Genomic DNA, 22,428 nt, shown 5'->3' with positions numbered 1-22,428 from the left:
GTACCAGCTTGGTGTGCAGCCCATTAACCTAAGGAACCCTAAGTGTTTTAGGCAAGCTTGCATACCATCTTGTGGTGACCAGAGTGTAAACTGTTTTGCAAGTGGGATAGGGAGAGACCAGAGAGAAGGGCTCTGGTTAACCTCAAGTTTCATGGCAGGTCAGGGTCAGGGTCAGGGAGAGAGAGCCCAGCTTATTTTATGCGTACGTCTTACACAAGCTCATGAAATGACCGTGTACCTTCAGTAGCATCTGAAGCCTGCTGAGAGGAGATGATCTTAAAGTGATGTCAATTTTTTGTATTTGTCCAGGGTTTCCCATTAGCTGACAACCTGCTTGAAAATTGGAGGGGACCAGGAAGCTCTCATGTTATTTTTATATGAGAGAACAGCTAATACAAGTCATTATCAGAGGACTGCATCACGATAACCTCACTGATGGGATGTACAGTCTATTCAGTCTGTGGTTTTGACTCTGCAAATAGACTTGTGCGTCAAGTATATTTATACATGAACTTTGAAGGATGGGATGGTCACATTTATTGACTTCAGTCTGTCCTACTAAAAAACTGACCCTGTATTGTTCATGGACAGCTATTATTTGTCCTGGAATCATGCTTTATCCCTGTTTGCTCCTAAGCATAGACACAGAGGGACATAGTGAGGGAGAATCTTCTAGTCCCCTAAGTAGAGACTCCAGATGCCGGAATGCTTATGGAAGTTCAGCTGCTTTGTTACCTTAGAGATGGATTCCTTTGAGCCAGGGATGAAGTAAATGTGAATAAAATGCTAGGAAGGTTTTCCTGCTTTTTTATGTCACTAAATAAATCATGCTAGTTTCCATTGCTGTCAGCCTGTCACTTTTTGAGTCACTTAATAATAAATACAAAAATATGAGATCACCAAGCTCATTAATATTTTAAGTCTTGCTGTTTTTTCGAATGGTGTCTTTACAGTACCATTGGTTGAAATATATTGACTTGTGGTGTCATAGTGCAGACATTGCATTACATTAAAAAAATAAACAAGCTGTTTTAATGGCCAGAGAAACTGGCAATGTGATAAAACTTTCCTTCTTGTTTATCTTACGTCATTAACGGTACTTTTATGTTGTTTTTTTTAGCTCCACATGCTGGCGTCAGTCCAGCTGAATATTATCATCAGATGGCTCTGTTGGCAGGCCAGCGCAGCCCGTACGCAGACATCATTCCTTCAGCTGCCACTGCGGGAGCCGGGGCTCTGCATATGGAATATCTTCATGCCATGGATAGTGAGTGGTATTTTCTAGAAATATAGACAGTCCTACAAAGGGAGCCACATGGGTTGTTCATAGCCTTACCCAAAAGGCCTCTGTGCTGATAGAGAAGTGGGAGTCGATATAAGCCTCCTCATGAGGCTGGAGGGCCAGAGAATTGATTGCCAAAGGCACAAGGGTTATGTCAAGCCTAAAAGTAAACTTTGAAAGAAAGTAGGGAGAGGAGCAGAACTGCTCCTGAAAACAGGTTATAAATTTTATTTCTAGCAGGGCTTGAGTGCTTTTGAAAATGTCCTTTTCTATTTGCAATCAGTAACTCACTTTCATAGTTAGGCTATTTCCCTGATGAGCTCTCTGTTAACAGAAAGTTTACATCTGTTTTTCTTTTAGGAGAGCATGCCCTGCACCTTTCAGAGAGTGCTAGCTGCACTTACAAGTTGTGTATCATAGACCAATAGACCAGCGACCACTTGTAAAGTGAAGCAGTTTGCTGAATTCTTAAGGATCCCAACTTAGTTTTCCATAACATTTCCATAATTTTAAGAGCCTTCTTTATCCACTCAGTATCTTTCAGTCCTCTAATCTGTCTCTGTTTCTCTGTTGAAGGAGGAAAAGAGAGGACCCCATTGCAAACTGCTTGCTACTGCTTCTTTTGATCAACCAGAGGGGATTATGCAGAGCATTCCCCTCAAGTCATAGATACTTACACACTTTTCAGGATGTACTCTGTTCCTTCTGATGAGGGCAATAAAAAATGGTGGCAAGAAAAGGCGGTGATGTTGACTTTTGCTTGGTAGTACAGACCAATACAATAGCGTTAGGCAACCTCATTTTCCTGTAGAATTTTAAACTTTTTGTTTACATGTGATTTCTTCTTCCTGCTGTTGGCTGCACACCATAGTTGGTGATCTCAAGGAGCGTGGGTGTTGGGTGGTTTACCTCTGGAATGCACAGGAATATAGGAATATATATAGCTAGACCTGCAGAACACATGCCTTGGAGTGTGAAGTACTTGAGTGACCAATAATTTTTATACGAGTCAGGCAAGACAGATAGTTGTGAAACTGTGCAGGAAAGATTTTTTTCATTCTGTTTCCTTGGTAATGAAGGATTTTTAAAATTAATTTTCTATTATCAGTCTCGCTGCACCAGTAGCATGCATAAAGAATTTACGGTAACATACCTTGAGCATGCTGCAGAAACACTATAAACTCACAAAAGTAATCTGGACTTAAACCAGAAATTAATGTGCAGACTTGGTACTTGAAAGCTTAAGAATATGATACTTCCTGATTTGGTTTCTGAGAGAGATAGGGAGAGATGAGGCACACTGCTAAAGCACTGAATGCCTATTAATAATACCTTGCAGAATGGAAATGCTGTTACACGTGGTTCAGGTGATGTAAATTTGCTGCTGTGTTCCAGCTGCAAGGACAAATCCCCAGCTTGCATGAATGGGCACATCTTCCTGGAAAAGGATCCTAGAATCCTAGAATAGTTTGGGTTGTAAGGGAACTTTAAAGATCATCTACTCAAACTTCACTTGCAATGAGCAGGGATATTTTAAATTTTCAAGGGGTTTGGTTCCTACTGTGAGAGAGTGTCTGAATGCATGTAAGTAGCAGTACCAAACCACATTCTTGGATGCAGATTTGATCTAATGGATCTAATTTATTCAGCCTTTAGAAAGGTAGATGCCCATATATACACCAGAAAACTTGAGAAAACCAGAAGACTTTGCAGTACTCCTACAAATAATGGCATTCGTAGAAGGATCTTTATGTGTTAGTAGAGATTGTATATGTTGTGATCTACATAGAATTCCATCTTTTGCATCCCAAGAATGTTATTGCTTCTTACTTTACAGGAAATGTTTTGATTTTTGCCCATAATTTCATCCCATTCATAAAAGGTGCCCAAATACCATCTTTAATAAGGATATTTGTGTTCACCAGCTCTGGCTAGGATACATTTGAAATGCACACTTTAATTTGTTTTGTGTTTGTTTTTAAAAATTAAGATCACACATTTGAGATTAATTATACCAGCAACTTTTCAATTAGGCATTTTTTCAGAGTTAGAGACAAAAACTGCACTATTATGCAAATGGGTTATTTTTAAACAGTAAATAGAGAATTAAAATAAGAGTGAATCCTAGTAAGGTCACTCAGCTCACCTTCTGTATTTGATGAGAATGTGTTTAGTCAGGCAATAGCTGCTTTTATCTAAATAGAGTATGAAGTTACCCTTTTACTTTGTAAAAACTAATTAAAAGTATCTTAACTTGCATGGGTATACAGTAAATTAATTGTCATTAAGTAGGAATCTGAATGTCCTATCATTCATCATGCTGAAGAAAACCCCTTTCTTCTTTGTCAGATTTTTAGATTAGAAACAAGAACAAAACAATTAGCAGGAAGCTGATATTAAGACTTCATAAAAATCCCCAATAAGAATGCCCGCGTATGCATTTAATAACAAAGTACAGTGATCAATGGGAAGCAATGCCATTTGTTTGGATCTTTCTTTTTAAAGATTTGTATGGTGATCTTAAAAGTAGTCTTTTGCCTTTGCCCAGACTTGTCAAAGGAAGCAGAAGACACATGAGTAGTTTCCCTCATTATCTGCTATCAAATTCTGAGCAAGTTGACTCAACTGACTGAAAGGCTGCTGCTCATTTATCCCACACGGCAACCAAATAGATACAAGCAAGACATTGTTCTTCTTTTGTGAAGCAAGTCTGTCTCCTAATTGTGTGCTTATACAGCATCTAGCACAGAAATTTGGAATCTCTACCCCTCCTGTAGTGCAAATAATAATTCCAACACCAGCATACGCTGACTTCCAAAGTGTGTTACGTACAGTAAATGCAGTTTGGGGTCTTCAGATTTGCTCTGTGGTGCTGGAAAACTGATTTCAAATGAGGATTATAAGACTGGGAGAATTGTTAATCAGAGGTTAAATCTTATCCAAGGACCAGCAGACTTCTTGAAACTCTGAACTTCACTGTCCATGAACTGTCTAATACATGGTAGAAGAATAAAACCAAGATTATGCGTGCTTAATTGTAATTCTTCTTCCTCCTGTCCTGAGTGGCATGAAAACTGGACCAAAATTTTCTCTGCTGCTATAAAGATTTTCTTCAGTTTTGGTGGCCAGAGACCCTAAGCAAGCCTTGCCATCTTCTTGCTTGTTCTAAAAAAGTCAGATTTATCTGTTACCTTTAAGTTTAGCATCAAAAAAGGGGCGGAGTAGATGTGGAAGTTACTGACATCACCACAACTGAAATTGTGGCTGTAAAGATGTTGAATGCCAAAACTGTCTTTAAGCATTATAACAATTTTAATTTGGGTCAATAGGTGCATTTTTCACTTGGGGAGTATGTTCTACTCTCCTAAATGAAGTTCAGTGGAACATAAGCATGTTCCCTGAGGTTTCGAGATTCCAAATTAATAATATCCTCACTCAGATTTACATTTGTCTATCCTCACTCAGAATAGGAGTTTTCTCTTTTTTAAAGGTATTTGATAATGACCTACTCCTTTTGGCATTAGAGACCCTGACCCAGCTGTGGTGAGCTGTGGTGCATTGACCTTGGCTGGATGCCAGATGCCCACCAAACTGCTCTATCAGTCCCTCTTCTCAGCTGGATATGGGAGAGAAAAATAGATGGAAAACAACACGTAGGTTGAGATAAGGCAGTTTACTCAGGCAAAAGCGAAAGATTGCATGTGCAGAAGCAAAGAGAAAATAAAATTTTTTATTCTCTACTTCCCACCAACAATCTATGTCCATCCACTTCCTGGGAAGCAGGGCTCCAACACGTGGAGGGGTTGCTCTGGAAGGCAAACATTGTAATTAATGAATGCTCCCTCACCCCTTCCTTTTCTTAGCCTTTATGTCTGAGCTGACATCATATGGTGTGGAATATCCCTTTGGCCAGTTTGGGTCAGCAGGCCTGTTTGTGTCCCCTCCCAGGATCTTGCCCACTTCCAGCCTGCTAATGGGGAGAGTGTTGGCAGACAGTGCTGTGCCAGCACTGCTCAGCAGCAGCCAAAACTTCTTTCCAGCTACCACTGCAAAGTACAGCACTGTGAGGGCTGCAGTGGGAAAAAATGAACATGATCCCAGCCAGACCAAAACACCAGCCCGGAGAGTTAAGCCAGAGCGAGAAGCTTTGGACTGGATTTGGTTTCTGTTTGTCAAAGCGCAGTTGGAGAATGAGGGTGTGGTATCAAAGCCATTCCTTCTCTCATCCTGATGACAGATTTATCATCTTGAAAACTAAGACAAAATTTATTATAAACTTTATTAAAGTGAAAACAAAGTTTTTACATGTCTGTAAACAGAAGGCAGAAGGAAAAGAAGGAAAGAAAAAAGGTTTGACTTTAAACCCACTCCCCCTAAATGTCCCATGTTCACAGCCTTTAATAAAAACTAGTGCCTGAGACATGTTCAAAGAAGTTTGATTTAAAGGAAGGGAATAAAAAAGGTTTGACGAAGTTTGATTTAAAGGGATGGAATAAATGATACATGTCTGAAGATTGCCTTATAAATGATTAAGCAATGCTAAAAACTTCAACTCAGAAATCAAATTCATGGGCAAATTTGCTGGATGGCATATTCCATTTTTGAAATTTATAATGAAGATAGATATCTGTTATTTTAAAATTGATCTCCACCTCAGAATAAGATCTTTTCTTCTGACACCTGCTGGATTTTTTGTTGGCACACTCAAGTCTTTACTGTCTACAACTGACTTTTTATTTCTATAATGTCTACTCCAAAAGGGTGACATTTTTAAGCAAATCTTCACTGTCAACTTCCATTTGCGTGCTTTGCCAAAGCTGATGTTTTTCTGTCAGCATTTCCACAGAGGTAAATGGATTTTTAGTGAATCAGTGCTCCTTCATTTTCTGATTTTAAAGCATTATTGAATAGGGAATGTAATACTTTGATGGGAGAGCACTGTGAGCAGATGAACATCTCAAATTGCTAAATAAATATTGAAGTGTTTGTTTTTAAAATAAAAGCTGGGCTAGGCTGGAAAGTTGGGTTTAGTATTCAGAGACACTGACAAATTGTGACCTATTCCTTTTTATAGTAGCATAGTAGCAAATTCATGTTATGCTAAATTAATTGTTAAGCAAATGTCCTGTAATGAGTGGCCAGCTCGTGGTTAAGACTTTTTAGGCGTGTGAGACCTAATTAAACCACAAAGATAGGGCAAACCAGTAATTCCATTCAATTGTATTTTCAGTTTTAGAAGTCGTGGCCCCCCTTGAATTGAATCCCTGTCTCCTGTGGTCAGACTTGGTAGAGCTCTTGCCTGGCTGTAGCAGAAATATTCCCTTTTTGCAGCATCCTGCAAAACCTCCTTTGGGAGATTTGTCGCAGGTAGATGGAGGGGCCTGCTGAATTCCCAGAGCTAGATGGGGCCTGGAGGTGCTGCCTGGAGGAATACAGGAAGCCTGAGACTACTGTATGTGTGGCTCAAGCCCTGGTACTGCCCCTGGCAGCTGTAAGGAGTGTCCTTCTCCATCCCTGGCCACAGATCTGGTGCATCCAGAGTGGACACAGGGATGCCCTGGCAGCAGCTGGCAGGAAAGGCGAAGGTGTAGCAAGCAGTGGGCAGACGTGCAAGAGCCATAGCATGACAGACAAGGGGGAAAGGAGACTGGTTCAGTCCAGAAAGGGTGAGGAGGAGGGAAGTCATAGCAGCTTTTGAGAATGTGCAGGGCACTGCAGGGAGTATAATGTCTGTACTTAGCTATGCCCTTGTAAAACCATGATAAAGAATTTGAATTGTATCCTCATCTGGGGTAAATTACATTACAAGCACTAACTTCAGAGGCATTGTTTTAATTCATTCCAGCTGAACAGTCGGTAGAGAAAAATTGTGGATTAAAGATGCAAGTGCAAATTACTACTATTTTTGTTTTACCATGGTATGTATGTTGTATTTCCTTGTTAGATATATTGTAGTTTCTTATAGCTGCTGATCACTGTTGTTTCTTACTTCAGCACAAGTAAAAGATCTCTGCCTTTGAAAGACATGAAGCACAGCACTAATAAAATATCAGACACAGTACAATAGCAAGCCCCTGAAAAGGACATAAAACAGATTTCAAAAAATAGCATGTGGTAGGTTTTACAAATAAACAAATGGCTATACCTAAATTTTAAATGATGAATCAAGAGCTTGAATATTCATTGAGAGACTGGAGCTGTGTGGGCTAAGGCTTTTTCTGGAGATAGAGCAAGAAGGAACAAAACTCTGTACTACCCAGATGCCAAAGAGGATAAGGGTTATAAATGGAGATCTGATCACACAGCCACAACAGCAATAACATGGCAGCCCCAATACTGTATTAAAATCTTGGCTAGCATACACAGAAAGAAGGGAAACTCACTCAGGTGTGTGAGAAAGCATACTAATAGATTCTAATCTAGCTCTGATGTTGAGATGAGTCTAATTAGAGTAATTTGGGCTCTTCTCCTGGTTATTGTTGGACATGTAAACTTCAATACCCTGCAAAAAAAAAAAAAAAAAGATCCTGGACACAAAGATTTAAGAAAGTCAGGCCTATACTGGATGCTTGTGGCCAACTGTGAATTATTAGCAAGTTGCAGAGAATGTCAGGGACTCTAGGAGAAGTAGCTGTAAAGTAGGCATCAAACCTAAGACCTGCATGACCCTGGCTGTCATGATCATTAGGATTCAGTCCTTCACTACAGGTTAAAGGGATTAAAAAGGTAGAAGCAGCTGTACTGTTAAAGGAAATTGTTCAGTGTGCAGTGGGGAAGCTAATTCTCTCCTTACTTTCAACCAAGATAGAAAATAATTAAACAAAGGGAATAAATTTAAGGTGATACATCTTCTGTCAGGACTACAGAGAGTTGGGATGACATGGTAAAATAGATCAGAAGAGGCAGAGATTTTCAGAACAGGACATAAAATTTAGAAATGTAATGTGTATTTAAGTGATATCGGTATGTTTGCCTTCACCTTGCTGCTTTGAAAAGTCTAATTTTAAAGAAATTTAGCAGTTGTAGGCCCCTATACGCCCCCAAAAAAGAATATGATGGGATCTTGGACAAATTCAAATAAAGCATACTGTTTCTCATTTTAATTCTCTGAATGTTAAGCTGAATTCTGCTGATAGAGCTGGCCCTTTTAGTGTTTGTTTTAGTCCTGATTTTTAGTTTTGCATACAATACCCACCTGGCAGAGTTATGGTCAACAAAGGGAAAGCTGCCTCTTCATTTCTGTACTCTATTTGACATGTGTAGGTTTGGCTGTATGTATTAAAGTGCTGTGGGTTTGGGCTTGCTGGTATCCCAGATCTGAACCACTGTCTCATTGCTCATGGTTGAATTAATGATGTGAATGTCTAAGAAGCCATCAGATTCATAAATCACCAGAAATGAGAGGGATAACTCATAAAAGTCTTTTCCTTTTGTTTAGCCATTTATCATTTTGCTTGCACATTAATAAACAGAGCTCCCCTGAGGTAAGCCATAGGAAGAAAGATTTTTCTTCCTAATTTTCCTCAATCGTGGCCAGTAGATCACAAATGAAGAGAGCGGGCTTGTCACAGTGTGCTGGTGTCTCCCTCTACTCATCACTAATAACAAATAAATCTAATGAAGTCCTTGTGGATAATTATTTGTGTTTCCATACCAGGTGCCAGGTTCCCGAGTCCGAGGCTGTCGGCCAGACCAAGCCGGAAGCGCACGTTGTCCATATCCCCCCTGTCTGACCACAGCTTTGACCTTCAGACCATGATACGGACCTCTCCAAATTCCTTGGTCACAATTCTCAATAATTCTCGTAGCAGTTCGTCAGCCAGTGGTTCTTATGGCCACTTATCTGCAAGTGCAATAAGGTAAGAATTGCTTTTTCTACCTGAATTGTACATTCTCATTTATGTGTCACACACATGCAAATGTGAATACATACGTCTTTAATTTACTTGTGGGGTTTTTTTGTGAATATGTGCATTTTGCATTTTCTATAACGTATGTTCATTGGAGCTTAATTTAAAGTATAAAATATTTTTTTTCTTGCTCAGAAAGGTAATCACAAGGAACTTTTTGGCCTATTATTGTCCAGGGCAGGTAATGTTTTGTCTGACCAGCAGGAACAGTGTGTGTTTGTGTGTCCAGTATCCGTTTTCAGAGAAGAAACTCTAGGATAGGTTTGTGACTTAACTCACTTGGGTTCTTCTACCCATAGATATGATGGACAGTGAAACCTTCCTACATTACAATCATCAGAAAATAAAGAAGAGAAATATGGTACTGTTCAATCCAAATGTTTGGCTGTAACTTTTGGGTGTTCAATTTTTTTTTCATGTTTTCATGTCTTGAAAGATTTGACATTCTCTGGTTAATTTTTTTTTTTGGTACCAAGGAAGTACTGTCATCAGAAATGCTGTGATTTTCACTTGGCTGCTTCACTTGTGTGTGCAAGAAAACAGTCAGGAATGGTTGTTCTGGATGCAGAATAGCAGAGTAGCAAATGAAAAGATGGACAGAAGTTGTGCAGAAAAGGGAAGCAAATAGGGCACAAAGGAGAGGGAACTAAAGGAATAATGTAAAAAGAAAAAAGGGAGTGGAAGAAAATTAAGAACTGCAGCAGGAAAAATGGAGATGCAACTGCAGGACACTTTTGTATTTGTGGCATAGTTATATGTTAACTGAGAGAAGCTCCTTTGGTATTCTAAAAAAAAATCCTCCATCTCTCCAAAGTGTCAGAAGATGGGCTTGCATTTATAACTCTCAAGGAGTGTTTCTAGGCCCTGGCTTAGCAGCAGCTTCCATCTTCAATTTGCAATAAAGCAAAGGAGCAAGTCCCTACAGTAGTTTCTTGAGATGGGGGGCCCATTGTAGGCAAGGCTCAAAACATTACCAAGGTCATGGTTTGACCCCCTGTATGGGCCATTCACTTAAAAAGTCAGATTTGATGAGCTTCGTGGGTCCCATCCAACTCAGAATGTTCTGTGAAATCTCTGAAATGCCTCTGTGGCAAAAATGACGCATTTACAGCTTTGAAAATGGGCTATGGGGGTTTTCACTGTAGAAGATGGGACAACAACTGATGTGTTAGAAACCATGAGCCTAACAAACTCTGAGAGTGACAGCACTGCAAATATTGGTATTAGTGTAAGTGCTGTGTTTTCCTTTTTAAGCGCTTTTAAATAGTTGTGCTTTGTAGCTCTGACGTACTTGAGTAGCTGTGCGGTATTTCACAGGTACAGGTATTGCTCTCAATACAGCCTGGCAGTCAGTGGAGCCATGGTCCCAGCTATGAAGCTCCTTATTGAGGAATGTGATTTATATCAATGGCTGGCAGCAGTTGGACCACATATGTCAGATATGTGGAACTGTGCGGAGCTGTGCTATCTGCACTGTCATTAAGATGGGATGGCACTTGATAACTAAACTCCTTTCCCAAAGCTTATAGCAAATAGTGCGTGAAAGTTGGCATAGTCTCTACAGTGACAAAAGTCTTTTGTCCTTTTACTCTTCCAAAGCAAAGCTGGAGTCAGATGAATAGTTTTGTTGAAAACAGTTGTGGAACTGGAGGGAGTTGTGGGCAAAGACTGAGTAAGGATGGTAGAGAGTGTTCAAAGTGAGTCTTGTGAACTGGTGTCCCTGAAGAAAGCAATGCTTGTGTGACTCAACCTGTGGCTGAGCAAAGCTTTCAGCTCTTCCTGGTCATACTTCCCAGGAATGCATAATACAAAATTTCACATGATTTTGAATTAAGATTTTTTTTTTCATTTTGATAAGAGTATGTCCATTCAGCATGCAAAGCTGGAAATGTACACTTCCATTCTTTTGAAAGGAAGGGAAGGGAGAACTCTTCTTCCTGCTTTGCAGCTCACCTCTGTTGGTGCCCTTTAACTTCTCCTGTGTGAACCTGTCTATATAAACCAAAATAAACAGTGATGTAAGGTATTAAACCCAAACCGCATTTCATTGCCTTAATAAATTCCAAGACTAAATGCCAACAGGACTGTCAGTAAAACCTAATTTAATATTCACTGTCTTGCAAATAATGCATTCAACACAAGAACTGTTGTATTGAATAAAAGCATAGGTTCATCCCATTTAAAATCCTGTCAGCAACTGTGACCTAAGTCTAGAAAAAAAACATTTCCTGGTTTAAAATGCCAGCTTCTGGAAACTTGTAGCTTAATGTCATCAGAGTTGCTGCAAGAAAATGGTACAATTCAGCAAGGCACTAGATGGAATTGCAAGACAGGAAGGATTTCTATTTTCAATAGTATCAGTAGCATTAACTATACTTAACATTACATAGTCCTTCTACTTCTTGATGCTGTTTCCTACCTTTTTTAACTTAGTCCAAATAGTTTACACTTGGCATCATTTTTCATGGTAAATGCCTATCTAATGCTGAATAATTCCAAAAAACATCAGCAAGGTTATTAATTTATCCAAATGAAGTTCGGGAAGAAGAGATTTTTCTGTTCAAACTAGAAGAACTATTGCCTTTTTACTGGGAAGCTGAACTTTGCCAGGAAAGTTGCCTAGATGATATAGATGTGATCTCTGCTGTTCTTGAGAAATTGTCCCATTTAGCCAAGTGATAAGCCCTTAAGAGGTTTCTATTAGCATGTGTTAAATAAACTGAGCACTCAGCATGTTCCAGTCCAGGGCCCGCAGATAGGAAGGAGGACTTTTCCCTGCAGCTGCAGCTCTGGTGCCTCCTTGGGAAGCCTGTGGAGGCTCAGCTGTCTGTCCAGCCATAACAGTTTTGTGAAACAGAAAGCAGTCTTTAGAGGAGACAGGAGTCAGCCCAGAAACTGTACAGGCTAAGCAAGTTGGCACAAAATGCCTTTCTATAACACAGCATAGACTTGCAGCAGGAGAGAGGAAAGGCTGCAAAATAAAGCAGGCAGAAGCCAGTCATTCAGAGAATGAAGGTACTGCCCCCTTGTGATTGTGCTCTGATACCATCTTTAACTTCAGGGTTGCGCAGTATTTATAGGGCCCCTGTCTTCTTCAGTGCACAGCCTGAACAGCTGAGCATCATCTGTGGATCAGTGAGAACCACAGGACACTGCCTCATCTGTCCCAGACAGCCTAAAAGAAGAGGGAGCCTCGTACCTGGTTGTTTGCTGCCCACAGGGCAGACTGTGCTCTTGCAACACAATTCCAGACTGATGCTGAGCAAACTGAACTAGTCAGGAGTGACCACCAGGCTCAGTTTGTCTTCTGGAGTCCCAGCCTACCACTCTTAATTTTGCACAAGAGCCAAATTGCTCACAGCCATGACTTGAAGATGCTGACAGCTGTTTTGAACATTTTGTATACCGCATCATGTTAACTAGCCCAGATCTTCTTGCCTGAAATTGGGCAACCCCATCGAGTGACACTTTTTGCCTCCATCTTTCTTTGATTCATGTTCCTGTTCAAAATGAATCCTTCCCCTTCACCTCAGAGGGAGGTTGAAAGCATTAATGTTTTGTGAAGCAATTAGATTATACTGTGATGAGCACAGTGGAGAAGCTCAGGAGGGTTTCAGTAATTATTTATTCACTGATGGTTTAAATACAAGGGAAGGAAGGCCTATGGGCATTACTCTGGGCACAGAGAAGAAAAGTATCAGAGGGCCTCTTGCTGAAGGCTACTGTGTGTCTTGTGGGCTGAATGAGTTAAGAATCTTGCAGAGGGGAAAAGGGGCATGCTGTCACATAACTAAAAGCTGATGAGTCAGCACAGGAAGATTTGGGCAGGTTTACTTCTGGTATGTTTAATTTTGTGGGCTCAATGCTCTTTCACACCCATTTTTGTAAAGGTACTACTTGTGTTTAGAAAGTGTCTCCAGGACCTCACTGGTCTTTGCATTGGCTAAAAAAAGAGGCTGAAAGATTGCATCCTGTGCTTCACACAGCTTTTCAGCGTTGGATCCTCTATATGAGCACTGTGGGATGTTGAGGATGAAATCAGGTCAAAAGAGCCACATTTTGGTCTCTGTTTGTACAAAGCCAAGCACAGAAGGGCTCTGGTCTTTGACATGGGTAGATTGAATAATAAATACTAGTAGTAGTTCAGCACAATCCAGAGAGCTGGGCCTGGCGGGTGCTCTGCCATTGTCAGCTGGCAGTGCAGGGCTGTGCCCTGACTCCTGGCTGAGTACTTGAAAAGGAGATGACACTCCTGCTGACAGCTAATAGTGGATCTCCTTTTGCACACTAGGTAGAGCTTCTACTTTGTGCATTTGAAAACACCTGGTTTAGGTCTCAGCTGGGAGAGATTATGCAGAAAGGAGATGTGTGAAGTAGCATCAAATGAGGATAATCCTTCATTTGACATTTACTCATTTGGTTACCTGCCTCAGTCCTGCAGTGCAGCACCCCTGCTATTAATCCTTTGTCAAGATGTACTTAATATTATATCTGCTACCTGTGACAATTATTAGACTTTGCACTTCAGTAGCACTTCTTTTTGAGAGACAGCATGGTTTAGAGTGAGTATAGAGGGGGTAATCACTTCCCATGATATTAAGAGTACTGATTCAAAACCTTTACAAAAGATTAACTGGTTTTTAATAAACACAGGAGACTGGGACTTCATGTTCTATAAGATTAGAAATTTAGAACCTCTAGTTCCTTGGCAATGCTGTGATACCAAAATTACAAAGTTAGTTTTCAGAAAGTGATCTGAATTCCCTGTCACATTCGAGGTGTTTAAGTCAGTAATTCCACCTACTACAAGGGACTTTCTTTGGGTCTAGGCAGATAAAACTGTGAATATAACTTAGCCATCTCATAAGCTGTGAAAATTCAGTTTCATGTGAGCACAAGAGCCCTTTGGGATCTCCTTGAAAGAAACTAAGAAAACACAGTAGCACTTTCTTTTTTTTCCCCATGTGCTGCCCTGCTTCCCTGATAGCATCAGAATAATTAACACAGTGTGGTTAATTACAGCCAGGCCCTGGCTGCTCTGGCTCCTGTCCCTTGCTCTGGGTTGATCTGAAGCATCAGGGAATGGTGGCAAGGATACTTTCACAAAGAGCACTGGAAAGGGATAGCCAGGTTTGTAGAGTGAGCTTAGACAGCAATGGATTAACATCAGTGAGGAAGACAAGAGTTGTGTTTCTGCAAGCAGGTATTGGATTCTCAATTATTTCCTCATATAAGCTCCTTGTATAGAATGATTGTTGTATATTGAGTCAGTGCGTTGTAGCTAGAGATGAGTGACTAGGTAATAATTTTTCCAGTTTTCCTTTGCAAATACAAAGAGAAAATGAAGAGAAAAATAAAAATAGAGTTAAGATATCCAAATGAAGTATAAAGTTATCAACAGAGAAAAGTGAAAGTATCTTTAGTAGAGAGCCCAACAGTATAATTATACACTTTATTAAAAAAAAGGAAAGAGTATCCTTTTATCAGGTTTAAATTATCCAGTTTTTGAATTGAACAGAATGTCTCAGTTATAAGACAGGAAGCCCTCATGTTCTCAATCTTCCTTCTTTATTCAATATTTTATATATTCTTATTACGTCTCCTCTTATTCAGCTCCTTTCTGATGTTGTTTTCAGTCTGCTCCTTAGAGTTCTTGCATTGTTTTTTCTGCTGATACTGTCTAAAAGTCTCCTTCTACTACATGTAATAATATTCCAGGGGAGGAGCAGCAAATTATATGCACCATGATTTTTTCAGGTTTTTTTCTCTAGCCAGTTCTTTTAACATGTATTTGCCATAGCTTCATGTTGATCAAATTTTCATTCCTTCATTGAATTCTGCATTGAGACAAGCAAGTGCTTCTTGTCATTTGTCTCAGTTAATTTAGAACCAGTGTATGAGTAGCTCTGCCTCCATTTCAGTGTCGATATGCATCTTGCTATCAGTATTGCTCATTCATCTAGCACACTGGGCTCTAAAGATAACCACTTAGCTTTCACCATGCTGCTCAAAATAATTTTGTCACATATGCAGATATAATTTTTTTCATTTCTCAACTCCATGCCCAGATTGCTGACAACTGCACAATGAAGCAGAAGACCCTATCTGAGAATTTGAATCTAACCTTTACTTAAATCTAACTACTTAATTCTTACCTTTGATTTGTGTTTTTGACTGTAAGTTTGTATATTTCTATAATTATATCTGTGTAAAAGGACACGCTTAAATGCTGGTTAATGAAATTAAAAAGGACATGTTTAGCATAGCACAGGTAGAACAAAATACATTAAAAACAATGTTTTGCAAGAAGCTCGTTAGGATAGGATGTGTCAGATAAAGAATTTGTTAATTGTGTCAGCAATATAGGTGTTTTTTTGTTTTATTTTCACTCATTGGGGTCTGCCTAAGTTAGATGCAGCTCTGACTTTGACTGAAAGCCTTTCTTACAATAAAAGCTTTCTAATTAATTGCTTGCAATATGTTGTAAATGAAGGCTTTGTTTCAGTTCAGGCTGAGTCAAATTCAGTCCAAGTCTAACCCCACTGAAACAGGTCCTACTATAACTAGACCTTCACATATGTGCAACATAGGGCTTTATTCTCTATGGTCAGGTACTGTGGGTAATCTAGAGAAGGGAATATAATGCTCTATCGTGCAATAATAGCTTCATTTCATACCTTCTTTCAAGAAGTGTGAATGGCAGAGAAGTGCCACAAAGTGAATAAAAGTGAAATTCACCAGTATTACAGAAAGTTGCATCTGTATCAGGCTCTGTGAAAATATAACCATGTATGTAGCCTCCTGCACAAAGCTCATGTAGGTTATGGGAGGGGGGCATTCAGGGAGATTGTTTCAGAGGTCACTTACATCTTGTATTAGAAAGTGGTGGATGTTTCTCACCAGAAACACCAGAAACATGAATGGCAAGAATTCTGCCTTTGGAAAGTGTAAAATCTAAGGAGCTGAGCAACATAAAGAATGCAGACTACAGAGGCACGTACTGCATGCACATTTACATGTACAGGTGCACCTATATACCAGTGAGATTATGTATACATGCCTGTAAATCTGTATGTCACAGATCTTGTAATTAAAAGTCCATTTGAAGCAACTTGCTCCAGACTGGTTCAGTGTTACTCAAAGAGTTTAAACTCATTCATTGAACCCAGAGCAATATTAGTTCCAGGAAAGTTCTGAAGCCAATACAGGTGTGCGGGAGTTTAGCACTTCATTACTTCATTTTCAGACCCTAAAAGCAAGTATTAATTAGCCTTTGAATGTAATAAATTACACCAGTTTTAGAAGCCTGAAAGTGCTTAGCCATGAATTTAATTCAAAATTATGTTTGCTAGAAGTGGCATGAACTTCCATGGAGGGAGCACAGATAAACTATGCAAGGTACCATTAATACAAAGTCCAGTTAGGATACTAAGGATTCCTTCACAGGAATAATCCAGTGAGAAGGACAAAGCTGACAGTGCTGTCTGAGCACATAAGGTTAATCAGTGTGGCCCCGTTGCTCTCAGTGAAATGATGCCATTTTACTCTGGATATGGCAATGTATTCGTGAAGAAAAATTTCACCTAGCCTAGCAGATAAAACAGAATAGATAATAAGGCAAGCTGAAGAGAAAGTACAAACCACAGACTGTTAATTTTAAACTGGTAATAGAAAAGTAAAAGAAAAAAAGGGGGCAGTGATGTATGTGAATTAAATACGATTGTACAATGATGGTTATTATGTGATGAAAACTGGAACACCTAGTAAAATACACGCTCTACTTTATTAGATGCAGGATATGTCTTTTTACCAATTCATTTAGATTACTTTTCTCTAAGTTAGTGATTTTTAATGCAATGTGTCAACATTACAAATGCTGAGGGATGTTTGAAAACTAGTAATTTATGAAATATTTTTTCAAAGGATTTCAAGTCTCATACCTGCATTCAAGATCACACACACTATGTCTGGTTTCATAGTCAAAGTTTGGTATTGTTTTCCCCTGTACTTAAATAGCAAGCCATAAAAACTAATGAAGACTTTCCTGCACTTTGCCTACTCAAAGTGCAGTATTGTCAGTTAAAAAAGTCAGGGAGAGGAACTGAATTTAAGAACAATTTTTTTCTTAGAAAAAGTATTAGATATATTATGGGTAAATTGCTCCAAACAGAAGTGCATTTTAAAGTCTCTCTTCCTGTAATGCTGTTTGGTTTTTGTTTTGTGTCTAAGATACTTGAAACAGTAAGAGTTTCACAAATCTCTTCAGGGCTGCAAGGTTGCCAAGAGATTTGTCATTTGTGTGTCCTGAGCAGTTGTCAACATTCACTCTTGCCGGCTACTGCCTTGAGGACAAGTAGAGGACATGAGTTGGAAACTTCTTTTCACTCCCTTCTGTGTGTTTACAAGGAACATACATAATTCCTGTTTCTGCCAACTCAAACAACAGGAGATGGTTTTCTTACATGTTGTTACTGGTTGGTTCTTATCTTCTGTATCCTTGTCGAAGGAGAACTCTCTGGTTTGTGTTCTTCTACACCTCTGCTGAGGTCTAACCATGATTCTGTCCTGCTGACTGTCCACAGCTTTTCACATCTGAGTATGCAGTGTTCCTGTCTGCATCTTATACATATACATTGTTCCATCAAAAGATCTAGATCAACTTCTATGCATGAAGTCAGTTTATGCAGATCCTCTCAGCACCCATGGCTCAGCTCCCAGCCATGCTTACAGTTGTTCTGTATATTGAACAGTGGCTCCTACATGGCAGTTTATCATGGGATGAATGAAGCTGTTTCTTATATTAGGTTTTATTTTTGAAAAAAGCGTCTAAACATGTGAGGAGCAGTTAACTTATTGTATTGTATAACTTGTATTATGATCTACCTCAGTTGAGATTGCTGTGTCATTAAGACCCAGGCTTTAGGACAGTATTTAAGGACTTGCTGAAGTCAGTCCCTCTTCAGAAGTATTTAAGAGTTATTAGGGTGCTTTCCTGAACAGTAGTTGAGTCCATTTGTAAAACAGTAAAGGTGCTTGTTTGACACTTAACAACTTTCTTAAGCAATTTATAAGGACTTTGAAAATGTAAATGAAAAACTAAAGGTGAAATCCTGGCCTGGTCTAAGTAAAGGATAAAAACATCATTGAATTCAGTGAGTCCGGATATTCTTCCAACATTAGTAGCTTCCTACTGACCCTGATTTCTTGGTTTCCCTTGTCCACAGGCTTCATGCAACTCTTAAGGGATAATGAGACAAAGTGATGAGATCTGTACCTACTTGAGCATGGGTATTACATATATTGTAGGTAAACTGCTCCAATCAGAAGTGCATTTTAAAGTTAATTAGGTATTATCCTAGTTCGTGATGATCAGCTTTATTGAGCATGAAGGCAGTCTACCTACAAATTACTTAGCCCTTTCTTGAACTGGGGATTTGTGTTATTTGGTCTTTTTAGTGTAGGTCTCTGATGGCAAGAACGAGTGATGGAGGCTGTAGGGCAAACAGGGAGGGCCAAAGCTTTTTCACAAGTCAGGAAGGGCCTGCATGTCCCCTTGCAGTGCTGGTTGCACCCTCCCTCATGAAGCAATATTAGAATTGTGAATGCACCACCCAGACATCAAAGACTCTTCAAAGGCCAAAAGGCCTGAAGCCCTCTCTTGCCTTATGACCTAGATGGACACAGTGTGTCTCACTGTGCCCCACGTTCCTGCCTGGTGACCTGTTCTGCATTGTTTTATTTCAAAAGCTGTTGGGCAGTTGGAGTGCGACAAGGACAAGCAAAGAAAAAGATCAGAGGGCTGAAAAATTATATGGATGAGTTGAAATAGAGTTTACCTGTTTTTTTCCAGACTGGACAGGAAGAAGGTATAGAAATAATTTCAACTATATAAAAAAGAAAAGAGAGGAAGGGGAAGGCAGATAATGAGTGCTGCATAGAATAACAAAGTTTTGGATCTACAGATGACACAGGAAATATTTAAGATAGAGGATAGGAAACAAACTTTTAATATGGTAAACATAATGTGGTTCTATATGAATAAATAAAGATACCCCAAAGAAACAAAATTATCTTTCTGAAGTTCAAAAATGAAGAAAAAATAATTAAAAACATCAGAAATATCCCACTGGGTCAAACTAGAGGTGTTACTCTAGTTAGTGTGTCTCTCATAGTGCAATCAGGGGGTTATATTTAAGAAGAACATGAACCCCCCTGCTCGTTCACTTTTGTTCTTTTTGTGCTCTCCCAGCATCAATATTCTTTAGGTTAGCAACTCCAAAGTATACACTCTTGCTTGTTCCCTTCAGTATTTCTTTATGGACCTGTTGTCTTTGGATTTGTCTAGTAACATAGGAACCTGCTGGCTATATCTGCAGCTATTCTAAAAGTCCACAAATGCTTTTTTTTACTCTCTTTCAAGTTGTTCCCCTATGTCTTTCATTAAATGCTCCCTCATTAACATGCTTGGGAAGATCTTGTCCTAAAACCTTGCAAAGGCAGAACCAGAAAGGGGAAAGCACTCAGATACTTGTGCGAGATTTCCATGCATCAGATCTTGCAGAACTTTGCATTTTATAACGCAAAGAGGGTGCCTTCAGAGGTTTTGGGAAGAAAATTACTGTGATACAGTGAGACAATCCTTGCAGTATTCACAAAATTGGAATCTCCTCAGCATTTTTGCCTCCTTAGGCACACCTATGGAATGTATAGGAAAGAAGGAATTTTTTTTCTGACTTTAATTCACAGATGTTTTGTGGTAAATTCTGCAGCTGTGACCAGAAACTGGACAACCTTGTTAGCAGGACAGCCACAAACTAGCCACAAAGTTTGGTTTTGATTATAATGTCTGTTTTTCTTCTTGAAGTCTGTTCTTTAAAATTTGATGTGCTCATGTAATTGCAATGTAGTCCACTGCCCTGCATTACCTCCAGTGAAGGGAGTTTGAGACTTTGCAGATGAGAAGAGAGACAGACAGACTGACTGACAGAGAGACACAGAAGCCCACAGTATGATAAATTATATCACTGATGGACTTTTCTGTCAGTGTATATGAATTATTGAATGCTTAAGCAGAAATATTACATGTTTCTTCTAACCCTTATTTCTCATAAAACTCAACAACTAAAAAGAAAACTGGCATGTAGTTTTTAGTGGCCATATATGCTTTCATCTTCTTTTCTGTTTTGTTTAAAAGTCTGTAGCAGAAATACAAATGAAATTCCCTCCAGTGGTGTAAATTTTCATATCTCAATAGATAGATGGAAGGAAAAGATTCATAGCTCAATTACATTTCTGTGAATCCAAGATTTTTTGGAAGTGGCTGGTGTTTTGGAAAATATGAACAATTGGGGCAGGAGTCTTGTGTTCTTCTGGCATCTGGATTTTGGAAGTCTCTCCTTTTCTGAAATGCAGTCTCTTAAAACTGTCTTAAAATAAACATGACCCAAAATGAGGCCCCTGGAACTACTCGTTGCTTTTGAAAAACTGGTTGTTGGTTTTAGTAGTTCCCGAGTCTCAAAATTGCTACTTTCAGGTCTTGTTTACTGCTTTTGGGCATGAATTTTACGTGATTCCTGAGTGACACTGCTGCACATTTATAAGCAGACATTGTTGGAACAACTGGACAAAGGCAACTTGTGCCACTGTCCACCGTTCCTGCTGGCCTGGCTGGGAAGCAGTGTGAGCTTGGTAGGGCCAGCAGGAGGACATATGGCTGCTGGTCAAGGCAGAGGGATCACATGGGGCTCTGCACTACAGAGATTCCCTGTGCATCCTTTATTCAGGAGTTGCTGAAGAAAGTGCAGTGAAAAACTTTGGGAAGGAGGGCAGGAATCCAGGCCTTCCCTTCCCAGTAGAGCACACCATGCCAGCAATGTTGAGGGCTTTGATTTATTTTTCTTCTTTTTAGCCCTCAGCATTAACTTTATTGTATGGTTTCTGAAAGGCAGAGAAAGACCTACCACCTTCTGTTCTCTTCAGAACCTTCTGATCTGTTCAAATCAGAAAAATCCTCCAGGCTGCCCAGTGACAACATCTTGCATGTGAGTGACATTAAACCCAGACAGGTCAACTTGCCTTATGAGGAGCTCTCCAGAAACAGCTGGAGAGAATTGTTATTTGAAGGCAGAACCTGAGCTATTTAAGAAGTCACCCTGATGGCTGAACCATTGTCTCCATTTCTGAGTTACTCCCCTTGGCTGTGCTGGCTATTCCTCTGTTCCCTCACAATCACCTTTTCATTTCATTCCAAGATGACTGAAGTTTCGAGGTAGAGGGAATGAAGTGCAGGTTTTCAGGCTCCATAGGAAAATCCTAGTCCCTTAGACTCAAGCATTGCTGATGAGCACAGGGTAAAAGAAAGATACTAAAGAAAAGAGGATTCCTCCTTCCCCTAGCACATCTGTCCAGCTGTGTCTTAATGCATCTGCTGCTGGTGTCACTGTTTTCCAGTAAGAACTTCTTGCTAAGATGATGTCTGTCTCCTCTGTTGTACTTTACAATTTTGTCAATGCCTGGCTTAGCATCCTCTTTCTGGATACTGCTTTTACAGTGTGAAGACAGATGTAGATAACAAGGACATCTCTAGGAGGTAAAATCTATCCTTTTGGTGGAGGCCATTTTAATTTATGTAGGGAGGGGAATAGCAAGTGTACGTACTTAATGTTTAAGCACTGCACTGCTTGAGTCATACAATTGCCATGTAGGCTCAGAAGGACACTACAAAAGTTTTGAACCTGGACTTGCAAAGACAGGTATTGTTGTACATGGTCAAATGGAAAAAAAAGTCCAAAAACCCCCAAAACTCAACCTTTATTTCCAAAGGCTGCTGTGTGCTTGGAACTGCCGATGAAATCAGTCCACTTATTTTTTTCTTTTAAACTGACTCATCTGAAGGGTGAAAGTGTCTTAGGATTTAACCACTCACAGCTAAATAAAACACCTCATCTAAACTGTTTGTGTGTTGTGTTTGTTGATCTTGGTGAATTTGACAGCATCTTCAGGATGCTGCCGTCTAGTGTTTGAGTGTATGAGGTGAACTCACAGGGTATGTGTGGAAGCAAAAAACACCAGGGTATAGGAAAGAGGCTTTGTTTTCCACCTCATCTGTGGCAGTGTAATTGTGTGGTTTTTAATGAACAGACCAGAGTAGTTACACTTAGCAATGTTTGTTCACTAAAAAGGAAAAGGGGTGTTAAATCATTATGTTCTTTGATGAATGGCTTGTACACTGAAGAA

At 39.6% G+C, this 22,428-nt stretch overlaps 1 protein-coding gene across 3 annotated transcripts in view; it reads left to right on the top strand.

Annotated features, from left to right (window-relative positions):
• GLI3 (GLI family zinc finger 3) overlaps positions 1 to 22,428 on the top strand; it is a 206,277-nt gene that overhangs the window by 138,439 nt on the left and 45,410 nt on the right. For all 3 annotated transcript variants that reach the window (XM_031060865.1, XM_005425692.3, XM_031060866.1), the window contains 2 exons: positions 1,121 to 1,267; positions 8,940 to 9,141. In XM_031060865.1, the coding sequence (XP_030916725.1) occupies positions 1,121 to 1,267; positions 8,940 to 9,141 (349 nt within the window). The remainder of the gene's footprint in view (positions 1 to 1,120; positions 1,268 to 8,939; positions 9,142 to 22,428) is intronic.

The sequence above is a fragment of the Geospiza fortis genome, unplaced genomic scaffold (assembly GCF_000277835.1).
Source record: "Geospiza fortis unplaced genomic scaffold, GeoFor_1.0 scaffold265, whole genome shotgun sequence".
Classification (NCBI taxonomy): Eukaryota; Metazoa; Chordata; class Aves; order Passeriformes; family Thraupidae; genus Geospiza; species Geospiza fortis.
The sequence above is the reverse complement of the archived record's forward strand: the minus strand, read 5'-3'. Positions and strand labels throughout refer to the sequence as shown.